General features: G+C 45.7%; 1 protein-coding gene across 3 annotated transcripts in view; it reads left to right on the top strand.

Moving 5' to 3' along the window:
* sorcs3a (sortilin related VPS10 domain containing receptor 3a) overlaps positions 1-25,404 on the top strand; it is a 75,314-nt gene that overhangs the window by 35,532 nt on the left and 14,378 nt on the right. For 2 of the 3 annotated variants that reach the window (XM_053852967.1, XM_053852966.1), the window contains exons 2-9: positions 2,486-2,553; positions 10,938-11,037; positions 13,001-13,159; positions 16,959-17,032; positions 18,883-18,947; positions 20,019-20,137; positions 21,116-21,205; positions 21,679-21,858. In XM_053852967.1, coding sequence (XP_053708942.1) covers positions 2,486-2,553; positions 10,938-11,037; positions 13,001-13,159; positions 16,959-17,032; positions 18,883-18,947; positions 20,019-20,137; positions 21,116-21,205; positions 21,679-21,858 — 855 coding nt within the window. The remainder of the gene's footprint in view (positions 1-2,485; positions 2,554-10,937; positions 11,038-13,000; positions 13,160-16,958; positions 17,033-18,882; positions 18,948-20,018; positions 20,138-21,115; positions 21,206-21,678; positions 21,859-25,404) is intronic. The other variant, XM_053852968.1, reaches the window with a different exon arrangement.

The raw sequence follows: 25,404 nt of genomic DNA, 5'->3' as shown, positions 1-25,404 counted from the left end.
TACACAGCATCTGATGTGAGCTGGTAAAGTGGGATGCAGCCTGTGTGAACTCTGTGTCACTCACAACAGAAGTTGTTTCTTATTTTCTGTCAGCAGTGAAACAGGACATGACATGACTTGGACCTAAGCTGCAAGACAGTGGTTCCAAATGATGAACCAGGTGAAAATGAGTTTGAGTGAGATGAGAGCCCAAATGTGGTTTCACCCAAGCGAAGACGATGGTACGGGGAACAAGCAGGAGGTGCCTTAGCAGCTCTATTCACTCACCAACATTCAGCTAGCCAGGCCATTAGCAGCTTCCCCTGTCTGATCCTCTGCAGCTACGAGGTCTCAGCTGCTTCAAATACATAAAGCAGCTTCTGGGACTTTTCTAATTAGCGAACATGCAGGCCGACGTTCTTGGAAAAAAAACCTTTCCACAGAGACGGTCAAACATTCTTTGAACGTCTCCCAGATTGTGACTGTGACCTCCCACTGAATGAGCCGCGTGTTTTCCCATGATCACAGAGGAGACAGAGGAAAATGAATGTGGGAGAAGAGATAGAAATGGACATCATTACTTTCTCTTTAATCAAATAGTCAGGCAGTGTATGAGTCTCTCACAGGCGGCCGCATGGTGATGGTGGCGCTTCCAGATGTAGCGTGCCGCCCTGCCACATCCTCTGTGACGAGTGACGGGAAGACGCCACCCTGGTCATCTGGCCCTTTGTTGCTCTCTCCCATTCAATTTAAGAGTGAGGCCCAAAAGTGCAGGACCATAGGTTGTCATTGCCTGCCTTGTCCCCTCCAGTTTTTCTTCTGTAGTGCAGCAACACACTGTACATGTCATGACTCCTTCAGCAAAGCGCAGTGAGACAAGCTTTTACTGTACAGTAATTAAGCTGCTGTGCTCCACCGAGTTTCCCTGAGAGAACAATGTTTCGGGAGCGAGTGGGAAAGTAGAGGAAGTGCCAGGGTGGCTGGTGTCCGACATAAGACTTTAGAGACAACACGCTTGCTGTTGCTTTCAGGGTTGTGCAGCCGCAGTGTGGATCGGGCCTCTAGACACATGCTCACATTCACATTTGGGAAATACTGATGAAAAGTCGACTCAATAAAACAAAATGGTGTCTGAGAATAACCTGAGAGAACACTCCACTGGGAGTGACAGTCCTCATCTCTGAAGAAATGTTAGCGTCCTATCTTCATTAAAAAAATGCTTTTACTTGCTGCGGGTGAAATGGTCAATGCGTCATACATACAAATACATTATATCTTGAATCTTGAATTGACCCCAAACATTGTGTTATTCTTCTGAGACCTTCCTACACTGCTCATTCATCATAACAGCAAGTGCGGAGGTCATGCTGGCAGTTGCTTGAGCACCAAAGAACCCAGATCGTTGAATTTACACTACTACTGTACTGCACTAGTTTTGCCCCTACATCAACACATCACACCTGTTGCCATAGCAATAAACAATGAAAAACACCATTCTTGGATCAGACCATTTGACAACAATTTTATGGTCTTATGTGTTAAAAGTCTGGCGTTCAGCCACCTGGGGACCATAAGAGAGCCCTGCATCACTATCTGGACACAGGGACGGATTCTTTAACATTAGGAGAAATGAACCCTTTCAGCATCTGTGGATCGAGAGACTGTATTGAGGGTAGACGGAAATGGCTCAGTAGAGGTTTGAGCTCTCCAGTGCTTGTCCAGTTTTTTGTTTGTATGAGAATGCTACAGGGCAAATGTTGCTGTTGTTATTTATTCCATAGTCCTGCAAGTTTTCAACAGGCTTCAGATCCCTTCAGTCAATATTGTCAGTCAAGAAAGAATCATTCTAGTCATACAACATATTGCATTCTGTACTTCCTTGTCACGGGTCATGACGTGGAGCGGGACCCAAGTGCAGCGGTGAAAGAGTCACAGGAGGCAGGTGCGAGTCAAAAACAATGTTTCACTCATTAACAACAAGAAATCCACAACAGAAAGCGTCACCGAACCGGGAGAATCAAAGCGAAGTCAGAATGTCCAAAATTAGGGCGTCATCAAACCGGGAGACGTCCACAAGCACGAGTCCAAACAGAAAGCGTCACCGAACTGGGAGAGTCAAACCAAGTTAAATCTGGAAACAGAGAGACAAATACACAATGAACAGAGAGAGTCGATCACAAAAAGAAACCAGGGAACAGAGGAAGGGACTACAACTCTAACTCAGGCACCAGGGTTTCACAGAGAGTGGTCAAAAATGAACAAACTAGAGCACAGAGACAGAACAAACAAGGAGAGCCAGTTTACCACAGACTGCTGGAGTCCAGGTGCTCTTGTACTCAGGTGAGCAGGGCTTGACTGGCTCCAGCCGTGTGCCACAGCAACAGGAAGGAAACTCAACAGGACTCACGGGACCAAAATAAAAGCGGAATCATGACATTCCTGATGTGCTTTTTATTTGTTTTGTCATTTGATTTGCCAGGATCTAAACCAAATGTTCTCTTCACAGGTAATCCTCATCCTCACCAAACTGTACGACTTCCACATTGGCAGCGTGACGGAGAGCACGCTCTGGAGGTGAGTTTCTGGAGTCACCACTTTTCTCTAACAGACTGATGTGAGTCATCACTGGGAATCGAAGTGAATCACCCCCAGCTTCCAAACCGCTCGCATGTATTTGTTATTCACTCATTCATGTGGTCATAATGCGTAAATGTGGATTCTTTAATGAGCAGCAAAAGCACAGTTCCTCTATATACCTGTATCTCATGAGACGGCAACACAGGCAACAGTATCCTGCGGACGATGTTTACTAGCACAGCCCGCAGATTCTTCAGCTGTCAGCAGCCACGTGGTGACAGGACCTTGACTGTCTTACCTGTCAAAGCGCCGGGCTAGTCATCCTGACCCCGTCCACCACATGGATGTTTCATGCATTTATGACTGGCCGATGAAATGGCGGTCCTCCTGATACGGCCTCATCTCTGCTGTACTCCCAGACAGGTTTTAAAGCGTCACTGTCTTCTGCAGCAAACTAAAATCTCTGCAGTGAACACAATGTTCTTGTGTCACGCATGGTCAGATGGGGGCGCCCAGGGGTGGAGGATGTTGTTTGCCATGCTCTTGTGCTGTTTTATCCGATGTAGCTGCACTTCCTCCCCCTGTGGGGGAAGTGAGAGAGAGAGAGAGAGACAAATGTTACAGTCGTTCCATTGTTTAGGTCTCGGGAATGATGCGGGTGACAGGCGAAATCACATGGCAAGATGCCCGGCAGCAACATTTGTCAGAGTCAGAACTTTCAATTCCAATAAAATTCAGTCAGTCAAGAGTGCAATCACAATCTAGGCTTTGTGATCCAGCAAAATGTGAAATCCTTCTGAATAAAAACAACTGTTTCAGTGTGACAAAGTGGGAGCGTGTCGCACCAGTTGTGCCTTTGCATTCATTCATTTTAGTATTTCACCTGCCTGTTCTGAGTATTCCACCTGGGTTCTGTGACATGTGTCCTCAAAATCCTGGGGCTTGTCGGCCTTAGTTGGTGCTCATACAGTCATGCGAAAATGAACACAATTCATTGGTCTCAACCCTTTTATATTCTTCCAGTTCACAAGTCACAAGTCCTTGTCAAGGCTTCGGAGTCATTCATTTACCTTTGGTGAAGCGCGTCACGGCCTGTTTTTCAAGTTCAGCATTGCAAGATGCTACATTTAGTTTGCAATTCAGCAGTGAACGGAAGTCAGTGGACACGGGGTTCGGTAAGGGCTGTAATGTTTGAGTAGCTGCAAGGTCGAGCCATTGGGCTACCCTCCTCCGTGACTGCGCCACGCGACAGCCGGGCCTTCCCTTTACATTCGTCAGCTCCCTGCACTCTCGTCCTAAGAGGACGGAGCAACACGCTGAAAGAACTGAACCTGTAACCTTGACTTCTATCATGCGCGTCACTGATGCCAAGCTTTCGTGGGTCAGTGACGGAGAAGCTGTCTTCAACAAACGTGGAGGACCAAGAAGCAGCAGGACAGATGCCGTGTCTTCGGTTCAGTCAAGTTTCAACCAGGCCTTGTGCCTCGTAATCGGACGCTGATCATTGCCCGATGCTTCATCAGTCAAAAGAAAGTGGACTCTAACTCAACCAGTGAATTGCTGAGACGAGGTTATGTAACTGTCTAACTCTAACCTGAAGTCACTAGGCCTGTGTGAGAGTTGGATCAGGAGCAATGGCTTCCTCTTGAGCGGCGCTCCCCAGCCGACAGCAGCGTGCACACTTTGTTTTGATGAAGACACAAGGACGAGCCAGCGCTGTTCAGCTGCTATTAAATGCCTTTTTGTGACTTGAGATCCTGGTTCCACTGCAGCGTGGACTACTGCAGCCAGCAAGAATTCCAATTTAAATAGCTAATTCACAGAAGGGAAACTTCTCAGGGAAGTCGCGGGAGATTCTTTACACAACAGCAGCGAGGACAATGAGTGTTCCGCCATGAATATTAATGCCACTTGATTCAGACAAACACAGGTGCAAGATCTTGTGCCTATGAATTCTAGTGCCTTATTATGAGGGATTACTCTGAATATGTACATCATGTCTGAACAACAGTGGAAATGTGTGGGTCAAGTCTCCCTCTCCTTTGAACAACAAGAGAAAGCTCAGACGCTGAGCCCTGAATCTGGTCACTGGGTGGGCAGGCCAGCCCTTGCACCCCTGTAGTGTCTGCTCATCCACAATGTGTCTTGTTTTATTCCACAGGCAACACAAGCGTCTAGTGTTACTGTGCCTGGTATAACGGCACAGTGGCTGGGTCAATGATGTATGTCTGGTACTAAGCTGTTTGCAGGAGTCACATGATGACTCACAAAGGTCTGGCTGCCACAGCTATTGCGGCACATCGGTCATTGATCCGTGACCAAACACTGCGGCCACGATACCTTTCAGAGAAATGCTGCTAAATGTTATTATTGGACATCTCCCAAATCGCAAGAATTACCACTGCAAAGGTCAGGCCAGTGGCATCATCTCGCCACGTGCCTGTGTCAGCCTGTCACTTTTAATGAGCATGCTGACCTTAAACTGCGAGACGTGATTGAGCTGCTTGTGTTTTCAAAGGAGGTTCCCGTCGGCGCCGCACAGTAGACAACATCAAACGGCGTGTTGTTGCAGACAGCAAATCCGTTTTTCTTGCTTCTAATCTGTGTTTTCACCTCATTCAAGTCGTGCAGCCGCTGCTGGTGGCCCCAAACATTTCTGAGAACTTTTGGAGCTCTGTATAAGCACAGCCCATCAATACTCTTCCTGTGCTCTTGAATACTCTGATATACTGATATTCTGTATTCGCATGCTTCAGGGAAACGTGTGACAACAGGAGAAGCCAGACACATTAAAAGACAGGCACTAAAAGAAGAAGCTGCTAATCCCAGAGAAGTCTCCCTCCTCGCTGAGCAAGGATGAGGTCACCTGCGGGTGAGGAGTGACGTCCTCTCAAATTGCATCATTTTGCTGAGCATGCTCGCAGGCTGCCTGATATTTTACAGGTCAGCACTGGTAATAAGGAGCCGGCTCTCAGAGAAAGACCCACCTGATGGCTTCGACCTTTCAATATTGGACTTTGTATTTCCCTCAAAATTCTTGCCTGCTGCTGCGCCAGAGCCCATAACTTTTCTTTTTAATTTGACTAATAAGACACTATGACCTTTGTTATTTTATATCCTTATTAGTTTCTCTGTTTTTCAAACCATGTTTATATTTGATTTTACTTTTTTTTTTTCACTTTTCAATGACACAACGCCAAGTGCAGACGCTCATTTGCATCTTGTCAGAGCGATTGTATTATAGGTGGGATTCAATTAAAAGCAAGGAAAAAACGTGAATAAGTCAGAGGTTCATTAATCCAATTTCCATCCATCACTGACCCTTGTTCTCATTGTGGATGTTGTTACGACATCACATTGTATGCTGAACTGGCCCTGGAATTGATGCGGTGAAACATTTTCCAATGTTGTGCTTTTCTGTAATGATTCGTCTAAATCAATGCATAAAAGTCCAGATCTTTCTGTCACTATAAATGCTGTAAGAGCAACACATGTGGATGCTGAGGATTTCTGGTGTGTGAAGAGAGGACCCAGTGATGATGGCTGGAAGCACTTCAAGCAACAGGATGGACTCTGGCTTTTATAGTGCCGTGTTGAATGTATCTAGTCACTGTAACTCAGAAATCGAAGGTTCCTGAAGACACTTTGGCCAGCTGCGGCAGCAACAAAGTTCGATTGGAGGCTTGCTAACAAACAATCATAGAGAAAAGAGACGCAGGCCTAGGATCCTCAGCAATTCTCACCAAAGACAGTCATACCTGTCAGCCTTCAATGTAGCATCTTGGATCCTGCGACGGATCCTGACGCATCTGCGGGTGAAGGTTCTCCAGCGCTCAGTACATGTTTTGCTTCAGCTGGTGCCAGCTGCCTGCCGCTGGCTCAGTGGCCAATCAGTTATCCAGTCAGCACCAAGGCCAGGAGCTCAGATGTGTTGAGATTAGAGCGGAGCTGCTGCCAGCTGAGAGAAGCTGCCAGAAAATTTGAATGTGTCAACAGTATATGGACAGAGGAGGAAAGTTGAGGAAAAGTTTATTATTGCTTTCCTCATCCATCTACCATTTCAGCTCGTGCTGTTGGAAGTTTTACTTGCCAAGTTCCACAAGATTATGCAGCTAAGGAAGGCTGAGATGAAGATGCTCCCCCTCACTGTGGCCTCCGTTCTTTTGACATGACATTACAGTGTTTCTGTCGCTGTGCAGTAAGTTCACCAGAAAATAACCCCTATTCAAATGAGCGACTTTCATCTCTTCAACCAAACCATGCACACAAAGCGTGTCAGATGTAAATAAAAAAAATATATATACTTTTTTTTTCATTCACCGTGGAAGAACAGTGGTGCAGTCATTGCTGTTCAAACATACAGGATGTAGAGAAAACCATAATACAAACTCTAGAGTTCAGAAATGTGTTCCTGTCAGCTGCACCATGAAGGGAAATGATGCACACTGACCAACTAACAGCTCCAATCCTCACGAGCTCTTCCCATCTGGCATAAGTCTCTGAAAATGTTCTCTTTAAGATCATCTGGTTTGTGGCAAGCTCCGTCTGCTGTTAGGGATATGGACAAAAAACTTGTTGTCACTTCGGCGATAACGAAAATTATCAGGATAAATCCATGTTCCATCTCTTCCATGTGTCGGACACTACAGTCTCTCTGTTTGATGATGGAACTCAGGAGTGGAGTTGGTCTCCAGCATCAATAGAAGAGTGAACTCTGCAGTGCAGAGATGAGCAACTCAATGTTTCAGGTCTCTGGTAGAAGCCGCTGGTGTCTGACAGGCTGCTCTGCCAGCTTTATTTAGGGCTTCAATGGAGCCCTCTGTCTGTCTGTCTGTCTGCTGTGTCTCATGTCTCTGAACAGTTGAACTATGGAGCAGTCTGGACACAGTTCCTAGATGCTGCTGAAGAAACATGAGAAACCATCAGGTGAAGAAATGATCATAGAGTCAGAGTCTATTCTCCAGATCATGATCCAAACTCTCAGTCGTTTGTCTTGTGTGGTGAAAAACCTTCTCACAATTCTCTCTCCTAAAATGCTTGTTCTCCATGGCCTTATTGAAGATGTCACTCAGACTTTGAGGCTTTAGAACTTGTTGATGGTCCCTAACCGATGGCGGCTCCTAGCATTAGCGCTGCCTGCGAGAGTGTGTCCACGGTCAGTGAAGCCTCATGGGGACGTGGAAGAGGACGCTGCCGCCAATATCCAATATCCAACTGTAGTCACCAGGGTGTTTGGCCGTGCGCTGTCACAGTCTCCTCATGTTCGCGTGGGCAGGTCCAATGCAGCCAGTGAGCCGCGTGTTTTATCGTGAGATACCGAATTGTCAGTGTGGAGATTGTGTTTGGCGGGATATGGTGTACGGTAAGTGCATCTGCAGTCTTGACAATTGTTCGTGACCAAAGTGGTTGGAGGACAGCTGAGGTAGTTCCACCTTCTGATCTGGATGACTTCTGCACGCTGCACCGATGATGTCGTCACTCTGAATTCTGAAGAGCCGGGAACTTATGAATGAATTCATATTTCTTTCAATCCACATCATACATACAACAACTCTTTCATCATCAACTTGTTCTGAGGGATCACCTTCCTCCATCTCACCCTCTCCTCTGCTTCCTCTTCTCTCAGACCGACAGACCTCATGTCCTCCTTCACCACCTCCATCAATCTCCTCTGTGGCCTTCCTCTCCACCTTCTGCCTGGCAGTTCCAACATCTTCATCTACCAATGTACTGGCTCTCTCTCGCTCTCTCTCCTCTGAACCATCTCCATCCAGCCTCTCTGACCTGGTCTCCTAAACACCTGAGCACGTGCTGTCCCTCTGATCCTCTCATCATCCTGCTCTCACTCCCAGAGAGAAGCTCAGCATCTTCATCTCTGCCTCCTCCAGCTCTGCCTCCTGAGTGCCTCCTCAGTGCCACTGTTTCCAAACCATACAACATTGCTGGCCTCACCACCCTTTTGGACCCTTTCCCTTTCATCCTTGCCGACACCCTTTCGTCACACGTCACACCTGACACTTTTCTCCAACAATTCTATCCTGCCTGCACCCGGTTCTTCACCTCTTTCTCAATGTGTAACTCTCAGTCACTCACCCTCCTCATTGCTTGCCACCAATGAAGATTCAGCAGTGGCCATGAAAAGCCTCCTCTGGGGTTTGGTCGATCACCTCATGAACCTCTCAGAACGAGAGAAAGAGAACGCCTGCCCCAGTCGGCCCCAAAGATGTTTCTCATTGCCACTTGCTCCTTCCTGTTGTAGGAAAAGCTTTTGTGGGTAATTGTGTTCCAATGCTCTGACCGTTTACGGTGACGTTCCTGGCCAGCCATGTTGCTGTGAGGACCTAAGGACTATGACGACCACACACCGTATGACACTCTGCCTATAGTGGCTATCTTTGTTTCCATCAGATGCATTGCTGGAGTGTAAATGTGTTCAAAAGCTTTCCTTGACATTCTGTTGTGATTCTGAAACATCACAAATCCTAAGCTCAGTCTCATCAGCGTCAGAGTCACCCTGCACAGTGCAGACTGGACCGTGAGAGGAGTTGGACCGACCCCTGCAGCGCTGACTGACCTGTCCACAGTGTATTCCTGTCATTTCATATCACGCATGAAGAGAAAACTCCAACCTTTTGTGCCCGAAGACGCGTCAGACCAGGACTGAATGGATGAGTGAGCCGCTTGAGGCTGTTACTCTTTCTTGTACTTTGACTTCCTTGAAATTTACAGAAACACCTCACCGCGAACAAACATCAAAGGTTTTGAACTCTTTTACCCGCATTGATAAATTAAATGTAACAACAGACGATTGAAGATGACGTGACATTCCATGTCTGTGCTGCTAATGTTCGCACTACAGTCCAAGTGAGAGCTGAAACAATGACTCCCTTCACAAAAGCTTCGGACAAAACCTTTCCTCAGACGGCAGATGGACGTCGCAGCACAGTGACTCACTTCATAATAGTGGCCTTGGATCACTGTCAAACTGAACACAACATTGTTGAACAGATGACTGTCCAGTTAAGTCTGAATTACTTTCAAAGCCATGTAGGACCCCAATGAACACATGTGCCGGCCTCCCTGTGATGGGAAATGTTTACATTGGAAGTGCTTTGTTTCCAGAGAACTGAAATCTCGTTTATGAGTGTTGATGATGTTTTCCGCTTTTGTCACGTCTCCGCTTCTTTTGATCAGTTGTGATCTCATGGGAGGGGAGAACATTCATCAGGCTTTCTTACAGGGACGGCTAAATAAATGGCCTCCACTGGGTGAGATCTCACTCCAAACAGAATTAAAACAGAAGAAATCAGTGGTGTATTTTTCAAGGAATACGTTTTCATGATCTGACTGCGACTGATGTGTGTCATTCTAGTTAACTTACACTGGAGTCGGGCTGCTTTGAGAAAAATGTGAAGGTGACGATTTGTCTGGGAAAAGCAACAAATGGGCAGGAACTACAAGAACCTTTCTCCACTCCGGTCCTAATCCAATGTGGTGTCAGATTGAAAATTCATGTCAATGGATTAAAGGAGATTGAAACAGACATTCATTCTTTAACATAACAACAGTGATATCTAAGCTATGTATCATAATGCAATCACACAATAACTCTGGCACTTAATTTCTTTAAACTGTTGTTGACATTTTCAATCCGAGGAAACAAGGCCCTGACTTTGTCCCGAAACATTTCCAGGTTCACTGTGTCACTGTGTGAACTGTGCGTATATTCCTGACCTGTAATCACAGAAATCCTAGTATTTCAGTGGCTTCTGGCCAGAATTCAAATCCTCACGGTTTCACTGAAAGCTCATTTCCATTGAAGAAGAGTCAAGAAAAAAAAGAAAAATGAAATAAATCATATATATAGACATAGACGTGGTGATTTCTGTGCTCGGAGCAGTCAAGTGCTTTGTGAGCTGCTCCAGTGGTGGGTGAGCAACTCAGTCCATCATGCCAGGTCCACATGAGCAGAGGCTGTGTCTGAGTGGAAAACAAAACAATGGAGTCTAATTACCTTCTTGATGCAGGTTGAAATGTTAACGGTGATTGACTGATGCCGTTTCTACTTTCTCCTGCGGCTAAGGAACTCATTCACAGCACTAAATTATTCAAGCTCCGTGGTGCCAGAACATCTATGTGTTTTTCTACTCATCATTTTTTATTTCATACAAGGCATTGGGAGGGAATAAATAATTCACAGTGTTCACTCCCTGGACGATTCACAAGTTGTTTTTTCTTTTGACTCAGACGATCGGTTTGAACTTGTTACTGTGGCAGAAGTTGGAGTCGACTCCACAGGTTTTTGTCACCATGTGTCTGCTAACCTGTTCCAGAAGCTTCTATTGATTCCCATAACGCTAAAAGAAAAACTCCTTTTTCAGATCAATTGACTCCGGCTCTACGTATGAAAGAATGAACGACAAAATTGGAGCCAAGACTGTTCTGAGTTACCTGTATGTTTGTCCCAGGAACAAGAGGAAGGTGAGTTTTCCGTCGCTTTTGTCATGGTGATTGACTGGCCAGTGCTCCATGGGTCTATCAAATTCAAATCCAGTTTCTCACCAACAGCTGTGTATAAACCCGTTTGTTCTTTGTGGGGACCTCTCATTGATATAACCCTGTCCCCAGCCTCTCCCCCTGAACCTAACCCTCCAAAACACGTGGCCCACCTGGAAGCAGGACTCCGAACCAAACTTCAACCCAATGATAATGACCCAGTTATTTTGATGTCTTCACCTTGTGGGGTCCATCCAAATGGTCCCCACATTGGCCCAAGGTCCCCACAAGGATCATATTTTGTGAAGAATTGGTCCCCACAACTGAGGATCAAACAAACACACACCCACACATAAAAACGTACACAATGGATACACGTCACATGACACATCTGCTGCTCCAGACTGATGTCTTCTGAGGCCACTCATCTGCAGCAAGGTGTGTCCTCCTCTGATCCATGCATCATCTGAAAAGGGTGTTATCCTCCTGCTGCAGCTTATCTGCCTGCTGATGGAACACCAAGGTTATCCTTCCCACTAGTATGGGCTTTGTATCGTTGCTCTCGTCCCTCAGCCACCTGGGCTGTGTTGAAAATCTGGATCACCCTCCTGCTGCTGGCCTTGCTTGGCGTCCGGATGTGATTTAGAATCGCTTACTTGCTCACTGGGCACTGATTTTTAATTCTGCCACAGGATTAGCTTTGACTCGCAGTTGGCTCCTTCTCACGACCATGGCAATAGCAAGTTGCCTTACTATTTTGAGAATATGCTGTGCCTTTTTAAAGCAGCGTGTCAAGTGACACGTCCATGAAAGTGTTGAAAAAAACATGCCCACATAGGCACTCACAAATTTGGAAAATACCATTTCTGTTTTTGGAAAAAAAAGGAAAATTAGAAAAGAAAAAGACGCTAAAATGGCGTGCAATGGGTTAAAAATCAAAATCCCATGACGGAGGAGAGATTTGTATAAAGCATCACAAACGTAGGGAAATTGGCTGGGAGTGGGTCAACAATGGAGCGGGTCAGAACTTGAGGAATTAAATGAATAGGAATGTTCAAGTGTGTGTACGTGTGTGTGTGTGTGTGAAAGTGCAATGTAGTAAAGAAGTCATTCCTCCCACTATCTAATCTTATTAGTTGAAGAGAAATGCACTAAGGAATTCAGGCTCTTATTGAAAATCCTATTGAACGTGATAGCAATGGCAGAAATATGCCAAGCATGAAATTAAAATGGCCAACAGCTGTGATGTTAAGTTTGAAAGAAGAACATTATTGGGAGGAGAATCCTTGGGAAATGACGTGCTTCAGCCCAAGGTGATGAAAGTGTTCATGTAAATGAGACCAAGTACAAGCCACTCCTCTTGCATGAATCTATCTATCTATCTTCTGAGAGCTGTCCTGAAAATGCTGCGCGGAGATTGAGTTGGTCTGGTACCAAACTCAAGGCGTGAGCCTTATCAAGCCAGACTACCTGCAGAACCCAGTGTGCAGATACAGAGCTGACACAACCCGGGCTCACTCCCACAGTGTGGGAAGTGAACGTTGGCGTCCTGTACTGACGCCAAAGGCAGCCTTCCGGGTTGCGTCTTGACGCATTGGTGTTTCAGTGAAGTCAGACAGATTTTCTCTTGCATGTCACTTGCCAAAAACCCTGATGTGGCCGTCCTTCTCACTGATGATGCCAAGGAGCTTCCCCATGGCTTACATAACCCCCAGCTCCCTCTTTCCGTCACGTGATGGCGTCAGGATGTGGCGCAGAAGGCGGAACATGTGCTTCAGTTGAAAGCCTAATGCGTCCACATAGAGTGTAATTACAAGACGACACGGGGGTGAGAGTGAGTTGGCTGAGACGCAACCAGCTGCGGCCCAACTATGGGCCCAGCTCTTTGTTTTCCCTTCATATTCCTCCCTGCTCCACGGCTTCACTGTGATTTCCTCTCTGCTCTCAGATTATGGTGTTGACTGATCCGGAGTTCGAGAGCAGCATTCTCATCAGCTCAGATGAAGGAGCCAGTTTCCAGAAGTACAGACTTACTTTTTATGTCCTCAGTCTTCTCTTCCATCCCGCTGAGGAAGACTGGGCTCTGGCCTACAGTCTGGACCAGAAGGTAAGAAGGACTCCTATTTTCAAACTCAACCATTGGTCCACTGCTTCTGACTCTGACAAACTGCTTTAATTTCAAGAGGTAGAAGCATCTGGGGATTCATTAGGTGGCAGGTGTTCCATCATCAAAGTATCCTGCTTCCCAAGGTGTTGATGCTGTTGTTGTTGTTGTTGTTGATGTTGTGTGTGTGGAGAACGAGTCATGCTCATTTGGGGAGTTTCTTCAAAGATTTGTGCCAGGTCTAACTCTGACCCACAGCAGGGCCACGGTGCAGTGAAGTGAAGACATGATTTTGCCATACACTGAAACACTGACACACAGATGAGGTGAGGAAGGGAGAGAACATCTCCACAGAAACAGCTTTCTTCAAATCAATTCTTCACATTCAGTTGGGAGCTGCTAACTTGCTTGTTGAAATGCAGCAACCTCTGGTTCATTCAAGAGGCTTTAAATACTTCTCAAGACATAACGTGCCGCACTCTTGGCTTGGGAACCAAATATGGCTCTGTTGAAGGTACATGTTGGCTAAGCCACTGTGCGCCACAAGTGTATCTGTCTGCCCTCGCTGCGTGAGGGAGTGATTCTGTCGTTCCTTCCACTCCCACTGGAATGGTTATGGTTCATGCGTAATGTCTTTACTGTTGGCATGCTGGAGTAACAAGCAAAACCTTCCCATTTTGGGAAGAATGAAACAATATAATCGAATCTCTTCTCACTTAAATTAATACCAATAATTGGCAGGATAAGGAATAGCTGCTTTCCTGAAATCAGGTCCTGGGAATGGAGTTTGAGAGCATATCAAGCAGCTTCCAGAGATTCCTCAAGAGCAGCCTCTCGAATAATAACAAAAAGAGCCACCTTTTACAGTGCGACGGCACTTCAGCGGGGGCTCTTGAAGCGATTTTCTTCCAAATAATTCCTGCATATTTCTTGATGCATCGCCTCCTCAGCCTTGAATGCCTGGGTGTTTGTTTCTAACTGAAGACTTTATACTGGGACAACATTTGTCATCCCAAATTAGAGGCAGCCCTCCAACAGAAAACACGAATGCACAAACAGAAGGAAGATCAAAGTTTTATCCTTCAAAAGTGCTGAATTACAAGAAGAAGAAAAACCCTCCATGGTCATATCAACCCCATTTCCTCCTTAACAATCCCCCTAATGACCATAACAGGCCTTGAAGGCCATAAATCTGGAGTGGAGGGAAACAAAGTGTCTCTTCATTATGCTGCATGGCCATCTGCTAACAGAGGGTCGGTGTTCTACTCCTCAGGGTGGCAGCAGCACTCCTCTTGATCTGTTGCTCGGAGCCCCTCATTGTTTCTCATCTCCTGCACACGGCTGACGTCCTGCACGTCACGTTGTCTGCAGACTGTGAATGACACATCGTCTTGAAGATGAGTCCCCAACATCACTTTTTCAAAGTTTGAGCAGTAGATGAAATAAAAACAATGTTTAGCGTCTGAGCTTGGCAACTTGCCATGTTGTTACAAACCAAAAACAATCTTGTTAATGCCCAGAAACTGAACAAATGGGCGGTTAACAAAGGCTGGGACCGGTGACACTGAAAGACACCAACTGAACATGAGTCCAAGAAATACAATGTGTGACAGTGTGCTGAGCAGGGTGGAACCCAGCGGCAAATGTCGAGGGAACATCAACCAGGCAGGAACAGTTCAGTAATTTAATACAATAATTCACCATAGAAATGCACAAACACAATCCCAAAATATCAGGAGTCCAATGTCTGAAAAAGTCCAAAACTCAAAACAGCCACCAAACTGGAGAGGAAACAAATGATCAACCAAGGGAGCATGAATCTGGAAATCAAAAGGACACATGGATGTCAGGACAACACACGGTGAGAACAAAATATAATGAAACAAAAATACAAAATCAGAAAACTTTGGAGTCCAAGCAACGAGAGAAGGAACTGGAATTTTACCAGGGCACAGGAGACTGGAACCAAGTGGAATCTAAAGGCTGCCACCTCCAGCAGGTGATTGGGGATTAGATATGTGACTAAAGTGGAGAGCGGACGTGTAAGTACAAAATAAAACCAAGACAAAAGGAGATCACCGCACTATGCACACAAGGTGTATGGTAAAAACCAGGTGAGGGGTTTACAGTGTCCCCATAAAATAAACAAATAAAAAGCAAAATGAGATTGAGATCGATTGTTCAAAACGGTGTTGAAATGAGCATTGGAAAAGAAGAAGACAAGTATAAAAATCAGAGTCTCAGATCCATATTCATGTGCGGCATCTGTGAGCCTTCCACTTACATCGATAACCACTCAATACAAACTGCAACTTTTCCAGAAAGGATGAAGGTCACAAGTACATCCCCCTGCAGAAAGAAGGTGACAAGCAAAACCCACATTCTCAGAAAACAAAAGAAAAGAAAAGAATACTGAATGCACAACAGTTCAGGGTCCAGGAGTGGGAGGTCGACTGTCATGGCATCGAGTGTAACAGATGACATAAGGGCAGCAGTTGACCCAAAAAGGTATATGATTGGAATATTTCTAGATTTTGAGAAGAGCACCGTCGAACGAATGTTTGTACTGTATGCTTGTGACACCATTGGATGTGGGATCAGAGGCCCAGCAAAAGGCTGGATGAAAAGCTACCAGGCTCAAGGCCAAGTTCTGGGACCTGGATTCTTCATGCTATGTGTTAAAGATAGCTGTGAGGAGTCACATCAAATGCATCATGTTTTGTTTGGTGATGATACACATTTTATCAACATTGGAAAAGACCTAAAAAAAACATTCATTGAGCTGAGCCAAAAGGCAAAGTAGGACGAGAGACATGATGACTGAAGAAAACAAAATGCTTCAGTAAACAACAGCGTCCCACCTACATGCACAACAGCAAGAACAGCTTATGGCTGGCATGTGACAGCATATGTATGGCGTTGGTGGCCCAACCCCGCAGCATAGCTCCACCTGTTGGTGCTTCAGCGTCATTCATGTGCAGCATGGGCTTAAACTTGGTTCCAGCGCTTGATCGATGACAGTCTTTGGATGAGAGGTAAACTGTTCCCCATGATTGATGTCAAATCATTGACTGACTTACAAATGGCTGCACCAGTTTGTCCCTGACCATGTGAAGCCACGGGTCCATCATCATCATCATCATCCCATACTGCAGCCACGAGCTGCAGGTTTGATTTATGGCTGTTGGAAGGAAAAATAAATGACCAAAGCTGAACAGAAGTGGTTGTGGAACTGATGAATGAGGAGATGGCACTCCACCGCTGGTGCTCCACGTCCCTCTCATTGTGATGATGTGGGATTCTGACTGCTGCCAGACATCCGACACCTTTCACCTGAGAAAGGAGAAGAATGGGACTTGGCTGTCAAGGACTGGCGGTCAAGTAAATCGGTTACACGATGAAGTGTGATCGCATGTTCAACCACAACAAGCCTTTTTTTTCTTGTTCGCCCTGTTGCTTTTAATAGAATACATGAATACATTTAAATGGGTAAAGATACAGTTTAAAAAAATGTGATGGAAGCAGTGGCTTGGCAGTGCAAGTGTCGCCCAAGTTCCTCTTCTTTTCGTACTCGTCTCAACTGTCAGGGGCAAAGATGGAGGTGGTCGTAAATATGACAGCAAACGAGATTGAACATGCACTTGTTAATGATAATGGCAGTTCAGCTGTATGTCATCGTCCCTCCTGACATTACTTTAGAGCTTCAAACTAACCTCCGACCTGCAATCAACCATCCGTGTCATCTCATCTCATGAGGAACATGTGGAATCCTGCATCAAGTCCTTACTTCTTTTGCCCACAGCTGTACAGCTCAGTGGACTTTGGGAGGAAGTGGCAGCTGGTCCATGAACGTGTGACGCCAACACGGTTCTACTGGTAGGTCAAGGTGCCATTCCTCTAGATTCCATGCAACCATAAACAGCGATTGTTTCGCATCCCGACAAAAGGTTCTCTCATCTCTGGTTATTTTCCCCTGAACACTCGGACACGTCCAACAGGTGTTTTTCCACTTTATGTGTTCTGACGGACGCATAATCTGTCTCACCTTATTTTCCCATATATAGGTGAGAACATTCTTAATTTGCCTACATGTGCAGTAAAGATACTAGTCCTACCAAAAAGGCACAGTGCAAATATGACACAGATGTGCTACCTGCGTTGTACATCATACAAATCAAATAGGAGACAACAGGCAGGAGACGTTCTCTCCAACCCTCTCAACAGCACAAGATGATCCATGTAAATTCATGTATCTGGAAAGCCTGGGCACGTTTGTTCCTGGCTTAATCTTCAGCAACATTTTTTTATTCCATATGTTGTAACGCCATGCACATTGGAATGTCACTGAGTAAAGGGAGGTTCCCTGCCAGGTAAAGGCCGCCCTTGTCACTGCTGCTCGCTGGTATTTTTCTTCTCAGGCTTGAATGATTCTTGGGATCAATTCGGAGACACAGCCACTGCAAGAAAAGACTGGTTTACGGATCAGTATATGCTGACAAATTACAGTGCTTAACAGGCATTAACCGGGGACGGCTTGAAAAACACAACAAAAAAACTGGAGGGAGTCCTGTCGAGAGTACGAGAACATGTCATGTCAAGGAAAGGGCTACATGTGGAGGGGGCTCTCACACAGACAAACATCTGCAGTTGAAAGTCAAGGTAACAGCAACTCTGGGAGTCTGTTGTTTTTTCAACCCCAAACTCAGCAGACAGTCCAGGACTAAACACTATCTCGCGTGACTGGGCGGCAGACTCGACTCTCAAGCAGCTGTTTGAGGGTAACAAATTATAAAAGGGGAATTACAGGGGAATTAAACAACACAGATTTTCAACAGGATGCAGTGAGTGGCTGCTCGTGACTCAGCATGCCCTCCAAACAAGCGGTCTGAGATGAATCTGCTGCTTCACAGACACTTTGCATTTTCAGTCTGAAGGCTTTCTGCTTCATTTCCCAGACGTGTTCCGCTCTTAGCGACATATGGTACACAAACACACAGTTATTGTATGTACATGTGAAGTAGCAGGAGCAAGAGGTGGGGGCCTCGTTCATCCATACAGTAGGAAGTGAGCTGTGACTAATAATGGATCCAGGACGTCCCCGTCACTTTTCATCTCGTCACTTCTGTGCTCGCTCACGCTGCACTCCACCTACTCGGTCTGGAAGTGCCGTTATTAAAGATGACTGATTCTCACCGAGGGTGCAGCCAAGGCTCTTTGCTGTCAAAGAATGGATTCCTAAAAACCTGAAGTGCCCATTTCCACCTGAAAGACGCGTGTGCCTGCAATGGTTTGGCCCCTCAGTGAGACTGCAGTCGCCCGAATGTAAACACAAACTTTGCTCCGGAGCAATGCCTGACTGACAGTCAGCTGATTCCACTCTGAAGACACCTGACTGGCGAAAAGGTGCTGCACCATCGCGGCCCGTTGTGGATCTACTTTCCCACCCTGCTCCAGAGTGAGACAGGAAGTGCTTGCAGGACCTTTAGTGCTTCCCTTCGTTTTGTTGCATTTTTTGTGACCTCATTTGAATTTTTGTTTTTGCTCGGTATATGAAGATATTTAGAGCTAAATCATTCAACTATTCCCCCCCTCCCCGTTATTCCGTTCAGTTCATCGCTGAAGTTATGCTTAGCAACATTAGCCACATCATCATGATGATGATGAAATGATTTCTCCTTTTCATTTGGGACAAATGTCTTCATCAAGGTGTCGCCTCTTGCTCACAGGTCTGTTTCAGGTCTAGACAAGGAACCAGACTTGGTACACATGGAAGCTCACACACCAGATGGAAGTAAGTGAGAGACACACACACAATAAGCGACACGAACCTAACCAAGTCAAGTCGGTGAAAATCGTTCTTATTTTCATTCCTGTTCACTTCTCACCCACACTCCACACCTGGTGTCTCAAACTGGTCCTCAACGGAGCCTGTAATGCAATTATTGCATTTTGGTTTTCATCTGTTTATTCATATTGTACTTGTCCCATCATTACCATCATTGAACCTTTTGATTGAGCTCAGTAATGTCATCATTGGACGTCCTACGGACCCCTCCTGGTTTGATCGTGATGGACACGGTGCCCACTATGGTGGTGCACTGTTTGTCTAGAAAATGATGAGATGGTCATCGAGTTGTGGTGCCACAAATAATGTAGTGGTGATATAATGCAATCTCTGAAAAGTTTTTCACACATCTAAATCTGTGATTTGCTGAGATAATCCATCCACCTCATAATTGTAGCACATGGAGTCGCTGACCAGACCACATGGTTGTGGTTGAACAGATCTGCCATAGTCTGGCCTTTCTGAGATGTGATGACGATTACCATAGCACAATGTCAGTGATGTCACAGTTTGTGAGAGAACGTGCTGATGGCAGGAATGGCTGTGTGAAAGGCCCACATGGTGACAGTTGGGCATGTGCCACTGAGTGTGCTCGGGATGCTCTGGATGCTACTGTCTATTTCCAGCAATATCACACTTCCATTGAAGAGTGTGTCAGCATTCTACTGGCCAATATCAGCCTCCCGAATGACTCAATACAAAAACATGTCTTGCACAGTAACATCAGATTTATGTATGTAGCGACAGTGTGCAACTACGAGGTGGATGGATTATCTTAGAATATTTGAGGGAACTAGGCATTTACATGGTTTTGTTTCTCACAAGACGTCACATCTGTGAGTAAACACACACACAGAGTGACTGCTAAAATCCATCAACTAAAGTTTTCCAGTAGGAACTGCATTTGTGTTTCACTTCACTTGCATGTCTACGTGTATTCAACGTTGAAGTTACTCAGCTCCAGTCGATGGATTGGAAAAACAAGCTGACCACTTCCTTGCGCTTTGCTCCTTTTAGACGTGCAGTACGTAACCTGCCAAGCCCAGCTGTGCTCCGACGCAAACAGGAACTATCCCTTTCCTGGATACATCGACGTCAGCTCCCTGGTGATTCAAGATGAATACATATTCATACAGGTAAATCCTGTATGATAACAATGCAATTCATAGCAATACAATTCAATAAAATCACAGCGGTCAATCATTCAGAAATGATAGAGAGTATAAAGAAGAGACACTGTTTTCATTCTGTGTATATCACATGTGCAATCATGTTTCCAAACATGACCTCCAGGAGGATCGTTCTCTCTCTGTTCAGAAATCCGACATTTGTCATCGCTGATCGATTCACACACACACACACACACACACACGCCACTTCCATGCTGGACTGAATGAAGCGATGCTTGCCGGAGGAGGGCCCGGCATGCTCCTTGCTTCTGTCAAATTGCTGATCTTTATTATTGATGCAACACAGTCATGAAAAGAAATCCAGATCTGGTCTTGTTGTTGTCCCTCCGTTCGATTACATTCAGTGTTTTACTCAGTGGTGAGAAGGGATCTTACTGTTCCTCCAGCAGATCATTTTTCAAGGAGATACGGAATATTGTGTTGTTTACTGAGATCATCCTTTTGTGACTGGTTATCTTCACGCACAAGCAGAATAGTCAGGGGACCCTACAATTTTAACATAGTGCATACAGATGAAAAGATTGATATGAAGATCATTGTGCGAGAAAATCAATCAAAGCCAATTTCTTGCTAAAGTTCAAACTGCCTCTGGTTTCTCTGTCATCGATCTACGGCGCTTTCACTTGATTGCATGGTGTGCGGTCCTGCAGTGCCGACAGCCAATCCTTCATATTTCCCACTACAAGTTCAGCTCCATGGAAGCACTGAGAGTCGGCGCGAGGAGCTTCTCTGGCTCGTCGTCATGTGACTAGTGAGACACTGATTGTGGATGTACAGTGCAGTTGCGCCAATGACCATTGAGCTGCTGGCCAACAGCTTCATCAACGGTCAGAAGCTGGTCAGCTGAACATGCTTCTCTCATCTCAGACCGTTGATAATGTTTCTCTGTGATGTCAGCCATTCAACAACTGCGGTGTGTTTCAGGTTCCCACATCTGGCCGGGCAACATACTACGTGTCATACAGGAGAGACCAATTCATTCAAATCAAACTGCCCAAATATTCTCTGCCAAAGGTAAGTGGTATGACAGAGACTCAGACGTGGAAGTGCTGACACGTCGTCTTCTAATTTACCAATATGGCCATACAGTTTGGCCATATAGCTGTGTCTATGCAGTGAGAACGTCAACATCTGAAATTGAAAAGAGCCCCACGGGTCAGTGGCTGAAAAGTCTTCTGGCTGTGTCTTGCTGTTAGCGAGGAAAGACATAGAGTAGCAGTTGACTGCTGTGAGTGAGTGTGGCTACTCGAACACAGTCCGCTCTTGCAGCGCTACTGCAATATCAAACGGCTCCCAGTCACATTGTGACTGGCCAGTGAGTTATGAATAGCAACTGACATCCTCGGTATTTGAGTGAGGAGAGCTTCCGAATGTCTCCCTGCACCTCGCGCTCCACTCCCCCTGTGTGCGATGCTTCCCCGCACAGGACGGCGAGTGCATGAATCCGTCTCAGCTCTTCCTAACATCTCGTGATCTGTCTCTGACAGGATCTACACATTGTCAGCACAGATGAGAAGCAGGTTTTTGCGGCCGTGCAAGAGTGGAACCAAAATGACACCTACAACCTCTACTTGTCCGACACCAGAGGGATCTACTTCACCTTGGCCATGGAGAACGTCAAGACTACAAGAGGCCTTGGAGGAAACCAGATGTTGGACCTTTATGAAGTAGGAACCTGATGATGTTGTAGCATAACACGACTGATGACATCATTTTACATCTCTCCGGTCAAAATGACGACGTTGCTGAATAGAGTCGGGGGGAGCAGAAGGGTCAGTAAAAAAGACAATGTTTTTCAGAATAGATAGATGGAAAAACAAAAAAGTCAATGCTTACAATCAAAGACAATAAGGGCACTTGAGGCCACTACATTTAGAGGTCCAAAGTTTGCAAAGACAAATGAATCATTCGAAACATGATAAAAGTTTTCTTTAAAGACACAGATACACATACGCTCCTCGACAAAACTAGTTACCACCCCAGGCACGTCTGTGTTGGAATCATGAGATAAGCAGACAAGCGCCCCAGACAAGACAAGACTTCATGGAAGCAACCAAACCCTTAAGAACAGGCTTATTCACCTTCCTTTTTACAAAATCATCTGAAAACATTTCTCAGTGAGCGAATATCCACACAAAAAATACCATTAATAATCACTTATTCGAACACATCACACAAACTAACAACATTAATTTCAAACAAATTCTTAAAAATAAAAGCTCACACACAGAGATAAAAAAAACACAGACATTATCTCAGTTGATCAACAAAGGACCAAGTTTTCTTTAGACAAATACAACGGGTTAAAAGCAATACAACAGGAGACGTATATCCCACACAGACAGGATGTTTCCCCAATATAAAAAACTGTGTTCTCTTCAATGAGCTGAATAACCGTCAAACAGACCCCAACCTAACCCTAACCCTGAACCTCACCAAATGCAATTATTTCACCCCAACTAAACTAACCCTAACCCTCACCAGCGAGCGAGTGTTCCTCCCATCCTCACGTCCGCAGCTGGATGGTGGGATGTCCACAATCCTCTCAGCTACCAGATCCAGTCAGTGAACGCATCTAAGTGCTTAATACGAACAGTTGTGGTCGTGACTGAAGAAGCTTGATACCGTGAGGACCAGCGGTTCAACAGAGGAACGCGAGTGGTGAAACATGTTTTTTGCCGAAGCTGACTATCAGAGTCAGACGTGTGTTCTGCCAGATGAACCCACGAGCCCACCCAGAATTTGTGGAGGTTTCTGGCACAGGACTTTGCCGACTCCTTGTATTTCAGGCAGGAAGAGACAGAGGCTAATTTTTATAGCCACATCTGCGGATGCTTTGGCGGCAACTTCCAGTGGGCCAAGAGTGAATAGGTGTGGCAGCAATAGGCGCTTCACACTGCCTTGCGCTGGAACATTGTTTTTGCCCCAATGCAATAGCAGATGTCGAGTCTGCATAGAGAAAAAGGATGAGAAATGCTTTTATTAGTCTTGCAGGTGAGAAAGAAGTTTCAAAGTCGTACACAAAGTTAACTATTTAATAAGTACGTCGTATGGTCTCTAAACGTATTTTTGTCCAATCACCATCACTCACATTTGCATCGAACGGGAATATATTTGTTGAATAAGTAACTGAACATTACAGAAAGTGAAGAAAAAGATAAAAGGAAAAAAAGTCCTCACTGCGAGGGAAAAAATGAATAAATAATAATAAAAAAAACAGCAAGTGACAAACCTTTGTTGAGTAGTGCTGCTGATAGATTCAGCACAGATGAAAGCTGCGCTCTAATGACTGTGTGTCGCAGGAAGAAATCTGGGGGTCAGTGTCAGCGTGTTTGTATCCCTGATGTGCACATCCGCAGATCACCACTAAGTGGCGCCAATTGACCAATAGCTGCTGAAAGTTGCACACGCCATGTTTGTGACCTGAACAATCACAGGCCTTTTCACATTTGATATGTCTGAACGTTGCCATGGAAAACAGCGTACATGGCCACATTTCGTGCCAACGTACTTTGCACTTTTCTTTACATCTCACACAATTTCTCTGGTCGTTGTGGCAGAGATTTGAGTCTGAACACTGCTGACTGGCATCCCAGTTCCTGGGGTGTCTTTTATATCCATTTCCCTTTTTTTAAACAACAAGCTTTTGACAATTGTTTTGCTTTCCCTGTGAATCAGGACCCAGGGATGTCAGTGCAAGGGTCTGTCAGCCGCCCAGAGACTGACAGACCCTTGAAGGTACGTTCACACCGAATGCGACTTCCGCGAGCGACACGACTAACTTACATGCAAAGTCAATGGAGTTGGGGCGTTTGACGGCGGTCAGGGGCGACCACCATGGCTGTGACACGACTGGAGTGTGCGACGCTATGCGATTTGAGCTACATACGGCGATTACGGCTACTCAAGACGACACAACTGGGCTACTGCGACTGACCAGTCGCGGTGCGTTGACCAATCAGAGAACAGATCTGCGAGTGACGTGTCCCGGCGGAGGAGAAGCTCATCGCTGCGGTTGTTTACATGCAGACTTTCGGCCATCCTGTCGAGAGTGGCTCAAATTGTGCTTTTTTTAATTTCCACCGGAACATAAATAGGAAGAATCTTGTCCGGAGGGAAAGTTTGCTACAACGGTGGCGTTCCTGGAGAGTTGAGACCATTATTTACTTAAGTTATATTCGCCTAAACGCAATGTCCACCTAGTTCACGAGGCAAATGTACTGCTGCGACTGTAGAAACTACGTATGTATGGGGGCGGGATAAATACGTACTGTTTCTGACTTCATTAAATTCAGATGAGACGTCCTGAGGGGTCAGTTTATATGAGGGGAGGATGGTGACCGAGGAGCGGAGTGGTCAGCAGCATCTACTGTAGTGTCGTGAAGTGAGCGTTCTTCACCGTCAGAATACCTGCAAAATATCAAACATACGTGGATATGTAAACGTACAGTATATATGTTGGTGGTATGGTATCAACCATACAACAGTGCATCTGCCTCACAGGATAAATAGTTTCATCACAATGCATTTCACTGTTGCATTCATTGATTAACATAAAGTGGCGCTAACTGAAAAGACTCAAAGAAAAGACAAATATTGTTTCAAATAGTCTAGTTTTCGTGTTCAAATGATTGATGATGACAGATTACATATCTCCAAAAATTACTTCAAGCATACAGCAGATACGACCGCAGACTTGATGAATTGAAGACCGTTCAGAAAGACTTGGACACAAGTCGCCGTACACAACGACACGTCGAGCTGCTTACCGAGGACTGACCGTGGGCACTTGGTGTTCTGGATTCGGCCACTGATCCGGACCAACAGGTCGTCCAACTCGCGGTGGATCCGCCTGAAGTAACGTATCCCGGTGACGCTGCTGGAGGAGGTGGCTAAATTCACCAGTGTGAGCGGCTCTGGCGAATGCTACGAAACGAGAGACGTCTCTTTTGCCATGTTTTCATTTAATAAGTAGCGATAGTCGAGCACCGGCTCCGCCATCTTCAATCCACCGTCCACAACAACTTGAGACCACGCCCCCCGGCGACTGACCTACTTTCGATCCGGACAGGTGGCGACTAATCACGACCTGAGCAAGCTACCTGCTATTGACGACTGGCGCTACCGCGACTGAAAAGTCGCGTTCGGTGTGAACGTACCTTAATACACACACTGACTTCAGGTAGACACATCACAGAGGTGGATGGTTGCCT

The sequence above is a fragment of the Synchiropus splendidus genome, unplaced genomic scaffold (assembly GCF_027744825.2).
Source record: "Synchiropus splendidus isolate RoL2022-P1 unplaced genomic scaffold, RoL_Sspl_1.0 HiC_scaffold_37, whole genome shotgun sequence".
NCBI classification, from domain to species: Eukaryota; Metazoa; Chordata; class Actinopteri; order Syngnathiformes; family Callionymidae; genus Synchiropus; species Synchiropus splendidus.
This window is presented reverse-complemented; position numbering and strand designations above follow the sequence as displayed.